The sequence below is a fragment of the Salvelinus sp. IW2-2015 genome, unplaced genomic scaffold (genome assembly GCF_002910315.2).
Source record: "Salvelinus sp. IW2-2015 unplaced genomic scaffold, ASM291031v2 Un_scaffold1760, whole genome shotgun sequence".
Taxonomy (NCBI): domain Eukaryota; kingdom Metazoa; phylum Chordata; class Actinopteri; order Salmoniformes; family Salmonidae; genus Salvelinus; species Salvelinus sp. IW2-2015.
The window spans coordinates 61452-74252 of NW_019943140.1; the positions used below are offsets into that span (position 1 = coordinate 61452).

At 43.8% G+C, this 12801-nt stretch overlaps 1 protein-coding gene across 1 annotated transcript in view; it reads right to left on the reverse strand.

The window, feature by feature from the left end:
* Window positions 1-12801, reverse strand: part of LOC112071901 (P2X purinoceptor 1-like) — a 50437-nt gene that overhangs the window by 18544 nt on the left and 19092 nt on the right. The window contains exons 3-5 of the mRNA XM_070439557.1: window positions 8257-8328; window positions 4115-4186; window positions 333-356 (exon numbers count right to left, since the gene is read on the reverse strand). Of these exons, the coding sequence (XP_070295658.1) occupies window positions 333-356; window positions 4115-4186; window positions 8257-8328 (168 nt within the window). The remainder of the gene's footprint in view (window positions 1-332; window positions 357-4114; window positions 4187-8256; window positions 8329-12801) is intronic.

The window sequence follows — 12801 nt, forward strand, 5'->3', positions numbered from 1 at the left end:
CAGGACCAATCATTACCACACACAGGACACACAGACACACATCATACAACACACACAGACACACACAGACACACATCATACAACATCATACACACAACACACAGCAAAGTTATAACCAAGAAAACTGTATAACCGTTTTCATTTCATCAGCCTACAAATCACTCCGGTAGTAGAGTCAAAAGTTGTTTCAGTACACAACACTTCTGATGAGTAATAAAACATTATACCTGTAAAGTGTTAACATAATTTTCAGTGATCTACATACTCTGGAATATAGCTGTTCATCTTCCACAGGACACCAGGCTAGCACCTCACACTCTTGGTTGTGTTCACCAAAACACTTTCCCCGTCATATGACCGTTGGGGTGGGGTGTTGGGGGGGGGGTGGCAGTGGGACGAGACACGGGAAAAGACACCAGGGATATAGCTTTCAACATGGAGTAGCAACTATGAGCCACAGATTAGGTTGTCAACCATATCGGTATCGCGATATCAAGAGGTATCGTGGCAGGGAAACAAAACATGAAGCTGAGTTTCCTGAGGAAACAACCAGCCTGATGTTTGTCACCCAGATTCACATGTTTCTTTTACAAGTTATATCACCACTATGTTCCATACAGCAGGGTTTTTAAGAATCAAGAGTTTAGTCTGCTTTGTGTTTACCTTGTTGCCAGGGGGAAATCAGGTATCGTAGTATCGTGATACGATTGTCGTGACAACCCTACCACAGATGAGGTTGTCTTTTAACTCGAGGAAATGACTTCCGCTTTAAATAGAATTGCTGGTTCAATCATCCCACTCATCCACAAACTCGGAACTAAAATGTGTCTCGTTACAGAACACAAAGGAATGTGTCTCGTTACAGAAAACACCAAAGGAAATGTGTCTCGTTACAGAACACCAAAGGAAATGTGTCTCGTTACAGAACACCAAAGGAAATGTGTCTCGTTACAGAACACCAAAGGAAATGTGTCTCGTTACAGAACGATGCGTCTCTTTCATCTCTCACTGATTTTATACTGTAAGGATAATTTCTTTCTGCATGATAAGCATGGCTATTATCTGTGTGTGGTCCTGTCTCCCTGGTCCTGTCTCCCTGGTCCTGCCTCCCTGGTCCCGTCTCCCTGGCCCAGTCTCCTGGGCCCTGTCTCTCCCTGTCCTGTCTCTCCCTATCCCGTCTCTCCCTATCCTGTCTCTCCCTATCCCGTCTCTCCCTGTCCCGTCTCTCCCTATCCTGTCTCTCCCTATCCTGTCTCTCCCTATCTTGTCTGTCCTGCCTCCCTGGTCCCATCTCCCTGGTCCCAGTCTCCCTGGCCCAGTCTCTCTGGCCCAGTCTCTCTGGCCCTGTCTCTCCCTGTCCTGTCTCTCCCTGTCCCGTCTCTCCCTGTCCTGTCTCTCCCTGTCCTGTCTCTCCCTATCCTGTCTCCCCCTATCCTGTCTCTCCCTATCTTGTCTGTCCTGTCTCTCTGGTCCCGTCTCTCTGGTCCTGTCTCTCTGGCCCTAGCTGGATTTGCAGAGAAGTATGAAAAAGATTTACAGACACGGTAAAGTGAGCCACCCCACAGGACATGATCATAAGACCGGTTCACCCTGAGGGCTTTAACAACAGCTTCTGTTCTGTTTGCTTGCCTCTAGTCTCAACCACAGTCTAACCATTAACCAGCACATCCTTCTCAAGGACACAAGGATATATCGATGCCCCCAAGTCAACATGGCAGTGGTGGCGTCAACAGATCTAAATCATCTGCCAACAGCTTTCTGATTGAACCTGAAAGGGCCTCTGAGAGGTTAAAGAGGCTTGGGTGTAACCCAGGGTCACATGAGGACTGTTACAAAATACACAACCAACCCTTTCAATGTTATATAGGCTTGGAATTATTATTGGATCCGCTGCTACTACTCTACTATTTATCTGCCTGTCTCCGACTGTCTGCCTGTCTCCGACTGTCTGCCTGTCTGCCGACTGTTTGCCCGTCTCCGACTGTGCTGGCCCGTGTCCCGTCTCCGACTGTGTGCCCGTCTCCGACTGTGTGCCTGTCTCCGACTGCTGCCTGTCTCCGACTGTCTGCCTGTCTCCGACTGTCTCTCCTGTCTCCGACTGTTGCCTGTCTCCGACTGTCTGATGTCTCCGATGTCTGCCTGTCTCCGACTGTCTGCCTGTCTCCGACTGTCTGCCCGTCTCCACTGTCTCCCGTCTCCGACTGTCTGCCCGTCTCCGACTGTGTGCCCGTCTCCGACTGTTTGCCTCGTCTCTCCGACTGTCTTCCTGTCTCCGACTGTCTGCCTGTCTCCGACTGTGTGCCTGTCTCCGACTGTCTGCCCGTCTCCGACGTGTCTGCCCGTCTCTGACTGTCTGCCCGTCTCCGACTGTCTGCCTGTCTCCGACTGTCTGCCTGTCTCCGACTGTTTGCCTGTCTCCGACTGTCTGCCGTCCACTGTCTGCCTGTCTCCGACTGTGTGCCCGTCTCCGACTGTCTGCCCGTCTCCGACTGTCTGCCCGTCTCCGAGCTGTCTGCCTGTCTCTGACTGTCTGCCTGTCTCCGACTGTCTGCCTGTCTCGACTGTCTGCCGTCTCCGACTGTCTGCCCGTCTCTGACTGTCTGTCTGACTGTCTGCCTGTCTTCTGCCTGTCTGCCTGTCTCCGACTGTCTGCCTGTCTCCACTGTTTGCCTGTCTCCGACTGTCTGCCTGTCTCCGACTGTCTGCCTGTCTCCGACTTGTGCCTGTCTCCGACTGTTGCCTGTTCCGACTGTCTGCCCGTCTCCGACTGTCTGCCCGTCTCTGACTGTCTGCCTGTCTTCTGACTGTCTGCCGTCTCCGACTGTTCTGCCCGTCTCCGACTGTCTGCCCGTCTCGACTGTCTGCCGTCTCTGACTGTCTGTCTGACTGTCTGCCTGGTCTTTGACTGTCTGCCCTGTCTCTGCCTGTCTGCCTGTCTTTGACTGTCTGCCTGCTCTGCCTGTCTGCCTTCCTTTGACGGTCTGCCTGTTTCTTTACTCTGCCCGTCTCTGACTGTCTGCCCGTCTCTGACTGTCTGCCCGTCTCTGACTGTCTGCCCGTCTCTGACTGTCTGCCCGTCTCTGACTGTGTGCTTGTGTCTCTGACTGTCTGTGTGCATGCTTTAATAGAATGATAATCCAAGTCACTCAACCATCCTGGATCCTGGCTGTTAAAAACATGGAAAGTTGTTGATCTAAATCAAGCATACTTTTTCTTCTTGAATTCATGACTTCGGGCAGGGAAATTCCTGACTAGTCAAAATGTTTATCTTGGTGGTTTGTTTTGTGTGACTAATGTATTGTACATTTAGCTCATAGACGCCCCAAAGTACAGAATACACCCAATACACTGCTCTGACTTTCCTACAGTCCACCATTACTCTCCTGCAACAAAAAAAGGAATGGAATCATCTGTCTCTTCCTCCCATCCTCTTTTGTCACAGGATTGTGAACTGAAACTGACCAAAGAACCGCTGAGAAAGTTTACCAACGATAAACAAACTTAATCCTAAAACAGTGATGAGACAACTGAACACTTAAAACACCTGAAGGTTGCCCTCTGACAAGTGAAATCATGTGCCGTTTTCATTTCTGATGAATAACCTTTCATCACAGTTATCAGTACAGAGACACTGGTGGCTAGAAATATGTATAATGACAATCCTCTATATAGTAATAATTTAAGAAAGTAAGGGATAGACAACGAAGGGCTCATTATTTCCACAGAACTCCCAGCCCCTCATTGTTTATCCCTCATAGCGTAGTCACAGAGACGATGGCTAGTGTGAGTAGTTAGGTAGGGAGGGGGTAGTGGTAGTAATGGATGGCTGGATTTGTCAATGCGGAGGGTAGTGAGGAGGGTTAGTTAGTCGCAGTGTTTCTCAACCTTTTTCATACCAGGGGCCAACAAGCAATGTTTTTTCCTCCTTTGGGGGCAACTTACATTCAAACTAGCACTGTAGAACTGACGACATTAGTGTCCGTTAACTATCTCAGAGGACTGGCCGGCGATTTTGCCATGGACTGGCGCTGGTCCGCGGACCAGAGGTTGAGAAACACTGAGTTAGTAAAGGGGACTGTGCCACACTGTCACACTGCCATGCCGTCCGGACTTTACCATCTCCCGTACGTTCTGATCTTCCTTCACATTCTGCGTCGGAGCTGCATCGACTCCTCGAGTTTGGGGGCTGAAACACAGGAGTTGGAGTGAGTGTACAGTGTATTCGGAAAGTATTCAGACCCCTTCCCTTTTTCCACATTTTGTTACCTTAAAGCCTTATTATAAAATGTATTAAATATCTACACACAATACCTTTTTTTGTGTGCAAATGCACTAAAAAAAAAAGTATACTTATTTACGTAACAAATTCAGACCATTTGCTATGAGACTGGAAATTGAGCTCATGTGCATCCTGTTTCCATTGATCATCCTTGAGATGTTTCTACAACTTGATGGGTCCACCTGTGGTAAATTCAATCAATTGGACATGATTTGGAAAGGGATGATTTGAATGCCAAATCAAATCAATTTTTATTGGTCACATATACATATTTAGCAGATGTGTAATGGGTATAGAAAAATGCTTGTGTTTCTAGCTCCAACAGTGCAGTAATATCTAACAATTCACAACATTACACAAATCTAAAAGTGAAATAATAGAATTAAGAAATATATAAATTTTAAGACGAGCAATGTCGGAGTGGCATTAACTAAGAATAGAATACAGTATATATATATGAGCTGACCGTACCACCCTCTGGAGAGCCCTGCGGTTGCGGGCGGTGCAGTTCCATACCAGGCGGTGATAACGGGATGCTCTCAATTGTGTATCTGTAAACATTTCTGAGGGTCTTAGGAGTCAAGCCAAATTTCTTCAGCCTCCTGAGATTGAAGAGGCACTGTTGCGCCTTCTTCACCACACTGTCTGCGTGGGTGGACCATTTTAGATTGTCAGTGATGTGTACGCCGAGGAACTTTAAACTTTCTACCTTCTCCCCTGCAGTCCCATCGATATAGGGCCGTGCTCCCTCTGCTGTTTCCTGATGTCCAAAATCAGCTCCTTAGTTTTGTTGACGTTGACGGAGAGGTTATTTTCCTGGCACCATTCCGCCATTCCGGTGTTGTTTCCTACCTTCACTATGTGGGGACGCCCTTCAGGAAGTCCAGGACCCAGTTGCACAGGACGGTGTTTAGACCCAGGGCCCCAAGCTTAATGATGAGCTTGGAGGGTACTATGGTGTTGAAGGCTGAGCTATAATCAATGAACAGCATTCTTACATAGGTAATCCTCTTGTCCAGATGGGTTAGGGCAGTGTGCAGTGTGATGGCGATTGCATCGTCTGTGGATCTATTGGGGCGGTAAACAAATTGAAGTGGGTCTAGGGTGTCAGGTAAGGTAGAGGTGATATAATCCTTAACTAGCCTCTCAAAGCACTTCATGATGACAGAAGTGAGCGCTACGGGGCGATAGTTATTTAGTTCAGTTACCTTTGCTTTCTTGAGTACAGGAACAATTGTGGACATCTTGAAGCAAGTGTGGACAGCAGACAGATATAGGGAGAGATTGAATATGTCCGTAAACACTGCAGCCAGCTGGTCTGTGTATGCTTTGAGGACGCGGCTATGGATGCTGTCAGCGAGGGTTAACACGCTTAAATGTCTTACTCACGTCGGCCACGGAGAACGAGAGCCCACAGCCACAGTTCTTGGGAGTGGGCCGCATTGGTGGCACTGTGTTATCCTCAAAGCGGGCGAAGATGGTGTTTAGCTTGTCTGGGAGCAAGACGTTGGTGTCCGCGATGTGACTGGTTTTCCCTTTGTAATCCGTGATTGTCTGTAGACCCTGCCACATAAGTCTTGTGTCTGAGCCGTTGAATTGTGACTCCACTTTGTCTCTGTACTGACGTTTTGTCTGTTTGATTGCCTTATGGAGGTAATAACTACACTCTTTGTATTCAACCATATTCCCAGTCATCTTCCCACGGTTAAATGCAATGGATCGCGCTTTCATTTTTGCGCGAATGCCGCCATCTATCCACGGTTTCTGGTTTGGGTAGGTTTTAATAGTCAACGTGGGAACAACATCCCCTATACACTTCCTGATGAACTCAGTCACTGTGTCTGTGTAAGCGGCAATGTTATTCTCAAAGACTCCCCGGAACATATCCTGCGTGATCAAAACAATCTTGAAGCATGGATTCCGATTGGTCAGACCAGTGTTGAATAGATCTTAGCACAGGTACTTCCTTTTTGAGTTTTTGCCTATAGGAAGGAAAATTGAGTCGTGATCTAATTTGCCAAAGGGAGGGCGGGGGAGGGCCTTGTAGGCATCTGAAAAGGAGAGTAGCAGTGATCCAATGTTTTTCCTAAGCGAGTAGCACAGTCAATGTGTTGATAGAATTTCGGTAGCGTTTTCCTCAAATTTGCTTTGTTAACATCTTTATTCCTGTCTGCGTGATGAACTGAGAACCCAGCTGGCTGTATGGACGGGGACAGTATATCCCGAGAGAACCATGATTCAGTGAAACAGAGTATGTTACAGTCACTGATGTCTCTCTGGAAAGAGATCCTCGCCCTGAGCTCGTCTACTTTAATGTCCAGAGACTGAACATTAGTGAGTAATATACTCAGAAGCGGTCGACGGTGTGCCCGGAAGTCCACTCCGAATACCTCGTCTCCGCCGTCGGCGACTTGGAGCAGCCTCTGGGATAAGTTAAATTGCCCTGGGGGGGTACGAACAAAGGATCCAATTCAGGAAAGTTGTATTCCTGGCCGTAATGCTGGTGAGTTACCGCCGCTCTGATATCCAAAAGTTATTTCCGGCTGTATGTAATATCACAAAAAACATTATGGGCTGATAATGTAAGAAATAACACACACAAAAAAAATTACTGCATAAATTGCTTAGGATTTAGAAGGAGAGCTGCCATGTCTGTTGACGCCATCTTGTGCATCACGGTGGCAGCATCATTATATGGGGATGTTTTTCAGCAGCAGGGACTGGGAGACTAGTCAGGATTGAGGGAAAGATGAACGGAGCAAAGTACAGAGAGATCCTTGATATAAACCTGCTCCAGAGCACTAAGGACCTCAGACTGGGGTGAAGGGTCAGCTTCCAACAAGACAACGGCTTCGGGACAAGTCTCGTAATGTCCTTGAGTGGCCCAGCCAGAGCCCGGACTTGAACCCGATCGAACATCTCTGGAGAGACTTGAAAATAGCTGTGCAGCGACGCTCCCCATCCAACCTGACAGAGCTTGAGAGGATCTGCAGAGAAGAATGGGAGAAACTCCACAAAAACAGGTGTGCCAAGCTTGTAGCGTCATACCCAAGAAGACTCGAGGTTGTAATCGCTGCCAAAGGTGCTTCAACAAAGTACTGAGTAAAGGGTCTGAATACTTATGTAAATGTGAATACTTACGTTTTTTGTTTATACATTTGCAAAAATTGCATTTTTTTTTTTTTGCTTTGTCATTATGAGGTATCTTGTTTAGATTGATGAGGGGAAAAAAATATTTAATCAATTTTAGAATAAAGCTGTAACGTTGCAAAATGTGGAAAAAGTCAATACTTTCCTAATGCACTGTACATGTATAGTTTCTCCCATTCCTCTCACAGGAGGTTGGTGGCACCTTAATTGGGAGGAACGGGCTTGTTGTAATGACAGGAGCGAAATCAGTGGAATGGTATTAAATACATCAAACACATGGTTTGCAGGTATTTGATGCCATTCCATTTTCTCCGTTCCGGACATTATTATAAGACGCTCTCACCTCAGCAGCCTCCACTGATATAGTTATATACACACACAGACTACGTGTACAAAACATTAGGAACACCTTCCTAATATTGAATTACAGACGCTTTTGCCTTCAGAACAGACTCAATTCGTCGGGCATAGACTACAAGGCATTGAAAGCGTTCCACAGGGATGCTGGTCCATGTTGACTCCATGTCATCCCAGAGTTGTGTCAAGCTGGCTGGATGTCCTTTGGGTGATTGACCATTATTGATACACACGGGAAACTGTTGAGCGTGAAGAACCCAGCAGCATTGCAGTTCATGACACACTCGAACAGGTGACATCAATAAGGGACCATAGCTTTCACCTGAATTCGCCTGGTCAGTCTATGTCACGGAAAGAGCAAGTGTTCCTAATTTTTTGTACACTTAGTCTGTGTGTATATAACTATATCTGAAACATGACCTCTGTGCAAATTTAGGAAAAGCAAAGAATGAAGAAAGAAGTTGACTTACCTCAGAACATTTTTCCATTTTCTGACCTTTGGTCATAATGTAGTTGGTCATCACCACAAAAGAAGAGTCTCCCTGAGGTGAGAGAGTGAGAGTGAGAGTGAGAGTGAGAGTGAGAGAGAGAGAGAGAGAGAGAGAGAGAGAGAGAGAGAGATATGAAACAGAATAATCTGTGAATGGACAATGTTGCAACTGTGATGGGGATCATACTCTGGACTTCAAAACGTGGAAAAAAGTCAAAGGGGTCTGAATACTTTCTGAAGGCACTGTATAGCCACAGTGATTAACTGTTATATCTGCAGCTGAGCAGTTTATGGGGCTCCAAGGCATCCCGGCAGAAGCACAGCAAGGACTATTGTCGCTAGGAAATGTCCTGTCCTCACAGGAGGCTTCTGCGCCTGTGTTGAGACCTGATTAGAATTCGTTTTTTTTAAAGAAAAGCAAGTTGATTTTATTTAGGCAATATATTTTTTGATAGTTCGTATGATATTTTATTTATTTTAACCCAAATATTTTCCTTTTTGGGATCGTTATTATCCACCCGCCACAGTAGGTGGCGGAATGCACATCCAATTGTTGCGAACGACCCATACAAGTAGAATAAGAACTTCACCAGCCTTAAAAAGGAAAGACATATCGGCGTCGCAAAAAATAAAAACTGATCCCCTGTCACGATCGCTCGTAGAAACGGACCAAAGCGCAGCGTATGTTGAGTTCCACATAATTTAATAAAGAAGTGAAACTATAGCAAAGACAAAACAATAAACAACGAACCGTGACTACAACACTACCTCAAAACATAAACAATATCCCATAACCCACTGGTGGAAAAAATGCTACTTAAATATGATCCCCAATTAGAGACAACGATAGCCAGCTGCCTCTAATTGGGAATCATACCATAAACCCCAACATAGAAAAAACAACCTAGAACCCCACATAGAAAATATAAACTAGACTAACCCCCCCAGTCACGCCCTGACCTACTCCACCATAGAAAATAAAGGCTCTCTATGGTCAGGACGTGACATCCCCCTTAAAACCGGTTTCTTTCAATTGTTCAGCAACTCCGTTTGGAAGCCTATAATCAATCAATCAATCAATCCAGTGTTTGGAGAGGCGCACCGGAACGGGAATGCTTTGCGCTTATTCCAGATGCCTAACAGAGATCTAAAAAAAAAAACACTTTACAGATTAAATTCTCTCGAACCTTGCGATTCTAGGTCACAAACAGATGCCGCGTTCAAAACAACTGGGAACTCGAAAAATACGACGTCAGTGGTCTCCAGGTCAGATATTTGACACCTCTTTTCTCCCATCAGCCCCCGGTACTTAAAAATACAGCATTTGACAGTGCATTCAATGAAAAATAATAAACATAAGATCATAGACCAGACATACCCTTCTTGGTCAGTTGGAAAAAATAAATAATCTTACCTCTCTATCTACTGGGCTGTTCCCAACTAACTTGATAGTTCACTGGCCTAAATGTGTAACATTTGTTAGAACATGACAAACCTTTTGTCACTGTTGTTATGGTAACAGACCTATAGCCCTCCCTGTAGAAATATAATGACTGAATTAACATGAGGGTGCAGTAAAATAGCCCTGGTCTAGGCACTTCCTCGTTCTAGTAACAATATATCTATGACCCTCGCTATCCGCTTTCCTTCTATTGGCCCTCTCCCTAGTCTTGACCATGATGTCCTTCATGTCAATGTAAACTAACTCATATGTAGAGGCCATAAATAGCACAGTACATGTGGCCCTGCATTAATAAGGACTGGTACAGGACGCCTTCCTGCCTGGGTAACTGCATTGGATGTCATCAGACCTGGGTTCAGATACTCTTTCAAATCATTTAGCCGAGCTTGATTAAACTTGCTTGTGAGCTTGGCCCAAGCTTTCCAAAATGCAAACCTCGGCCGTCTGACACTCAAGGCAGGCTAATGTATTTGAAAGATATGAAACAGTACATAAACCCAAGTCTGGATGGCATGCTTGAGTCATTTCGGTCGCTGGATGAAAATTGATGTGGTCACTGATTGTGACCACATTGTGACCACATCGGGAAGAAGTGGTTATTATCATGCAAAGAGACAGATGGGATAGCATAAATTCCTGTCAATGTTATAGAATGGCAGCTAATGGACAATGCAGTTGGTCAGTATAATTGAATTGTGGATGAATCTAATTAAGACATGTCTGTGTAGTGACAATAGTACAATACCATTTGTACTACTACTACTCTAAATGCTCAATGTACGACCTATTTCCATACTACTGTAAATGCTCAATGTACGACCTATTTTCATACTACTGTAAATGCTCAAGTGAAGTTGTTTGAATTTAATGAATCTTGCTAACTTTCTGACATTTACCCGACCCGAAGCCAGAAAACAGGCGAAGGCCCGAGGGTTAACCAAAAATAGCTCGTAGTTACAGGATTAGGCTTAGAACCCGAATTTGAATCCGACTGTTGCCTTGGAAAAGCAGAAGAGTAGGGGTAGATTATATAGAAAACATGTGTTTTCGTTTAAAAATGTGGGGAAAAGGAGTCAAAAACGGACAAGTGTTTGTTGAAAAGTTTTTTTGAATTTAAATGAATCTGCTATTTTCTGACATTTTTAACCGAGCCAGAAAAAAACAGTGCAGAGGAGTTACAAAAAAGCTCTAGTACAGATTTGGTATAGGACGCCGATTTGAAATGCCGAACTTGTTTGCTTTGAAAAAGCAGAAGAGTAGGGGTTAATTTTATATAGGAAAACATTTGTTTTGCTACCACTCGTTAAGATATTGAACGGCGAGTACAGAAGGGCTATATAAATAACTGATTGATTGATTTGATTGACAGTAGTGTAGTAGTAGTTTAGTAGTAGTGTAGTATTATTTAGTAGTGTAGTAGTATAGACGTATTGTAATAGTAGTGTAGTAGTAGTTTAGTAGTAGTGTAGTATTATTTTAGTAGTAGTGTAGTAGTGTAGACGTATTGTAATAGTTGTGTAGTAGTATTGGAATAGTATTGTAGTAAGGTAATAGTATTGTAATAGTAGTAGTAGTAGTTTAGTGTAGTGTAGTAGTGTAGACTTTTGTAATAGTTGTGTAGTAGTATGTAATAGTAGTAGTGTAGTATTGTAATAGTAGTGTAGTATAAAGTACTACAGAGAGATTCATCTACGGAAGTCAGAGAAGACGTCTGACAGACTGACGAAGATAAAGATTACCGAGACAGGAGTTTAAAACACTCACATCCTGATTGTCAACAAACAGGCGTGAGAGAGAGAAACTGTACCTAACTTTCACCAGTGGTTCCTTTTGTACGCACCCTGATCCTGCTCACACGTTAGGCAAATATAGAGACAAACATGAGACTCTCTGTAAACAAAGTGACAGTCCGTTGTTTGCCCATGTCTAAGCCATAAAGAAAACACTACTGTGTACTCTGAGAGGGGTGGCCACGGTTGGTCTATTTCATTCTGAACTGGTTGACTGAGGAGGAGGAGGGAGATCAATGCCAAACCGTAAGAAGATGATAAAACACATATCAAGATTATACAGTTTATGTCCGTATCTATTTACCTTAATATTCAAGGTATCTACCTGAAGATGACCTTGTCTGTTATAATGATATATTGTATTTGTTTATCTATTCACGGTATCTACCTGAGTATCCCGGTGATTTCCAAAACAATTACATTGATACTGGTTTTATAGTATTTTATTCAGTGATTCAACGTTTGTTACACCCAAAGGCATTTATTTTTCTAGACTATGAAAATAGGTCGTACATTGAGCATTTACAGTAGTATGAAAATAGGTCGTACATTGAGCATTTACAGTAGTATGAAAATAGGTCGTACATTGAACATTTACAGTAGTATTGAAAATAGGTCGTACATTGAGCATTTACAGTAGTATGGAAATAGGTCATACATTGAGCATTTACAGTTGTATGAAAATAGGTTGAACATTGAGCATTTACAGTAGTATGAAAATAGGTCGTACATTGAGCATTACAGTAGTATGGAAATAGGTCGTACATTGAGCATTTACAGTAGTATGAAAATAGGTCGTACATTGAGCATTTACAGTAGTATGAAATAGGTCGAACATTGAGCATTTACAGTAGTATGAAAATAGTCGTACATTGAGCATTTACGTAGTATGAAAATAGGTCGTACATTGAGCATTTACAGTAGTATGAAAATAGGTCGTACATAGCATTTACAGTAGTATGAAAATAGGTCGCTACATTGAGCATTTACAGTAGTATGAAAATAGGCGTACATTGAGCATTTACAGTAGTATGAAAAATAGGTCGTACATTGAGCATTTACAGTAGTATGAAAATAGGTCGTACATTGAGCATTTACAGTAGTATGAAAATAGGTCGTACATTGAGCATTTACAGTAGTATGAAAATAGGTCGTACATTGAGCATTTACAGTAGTATGAAAAATAGGTCGTACAGATTGAGCTTTACAGTGGTATGAAAATAGGTCGTACATTGAGCATTTACAGTAGTATGGAAATAGGTCGTACGTTGAG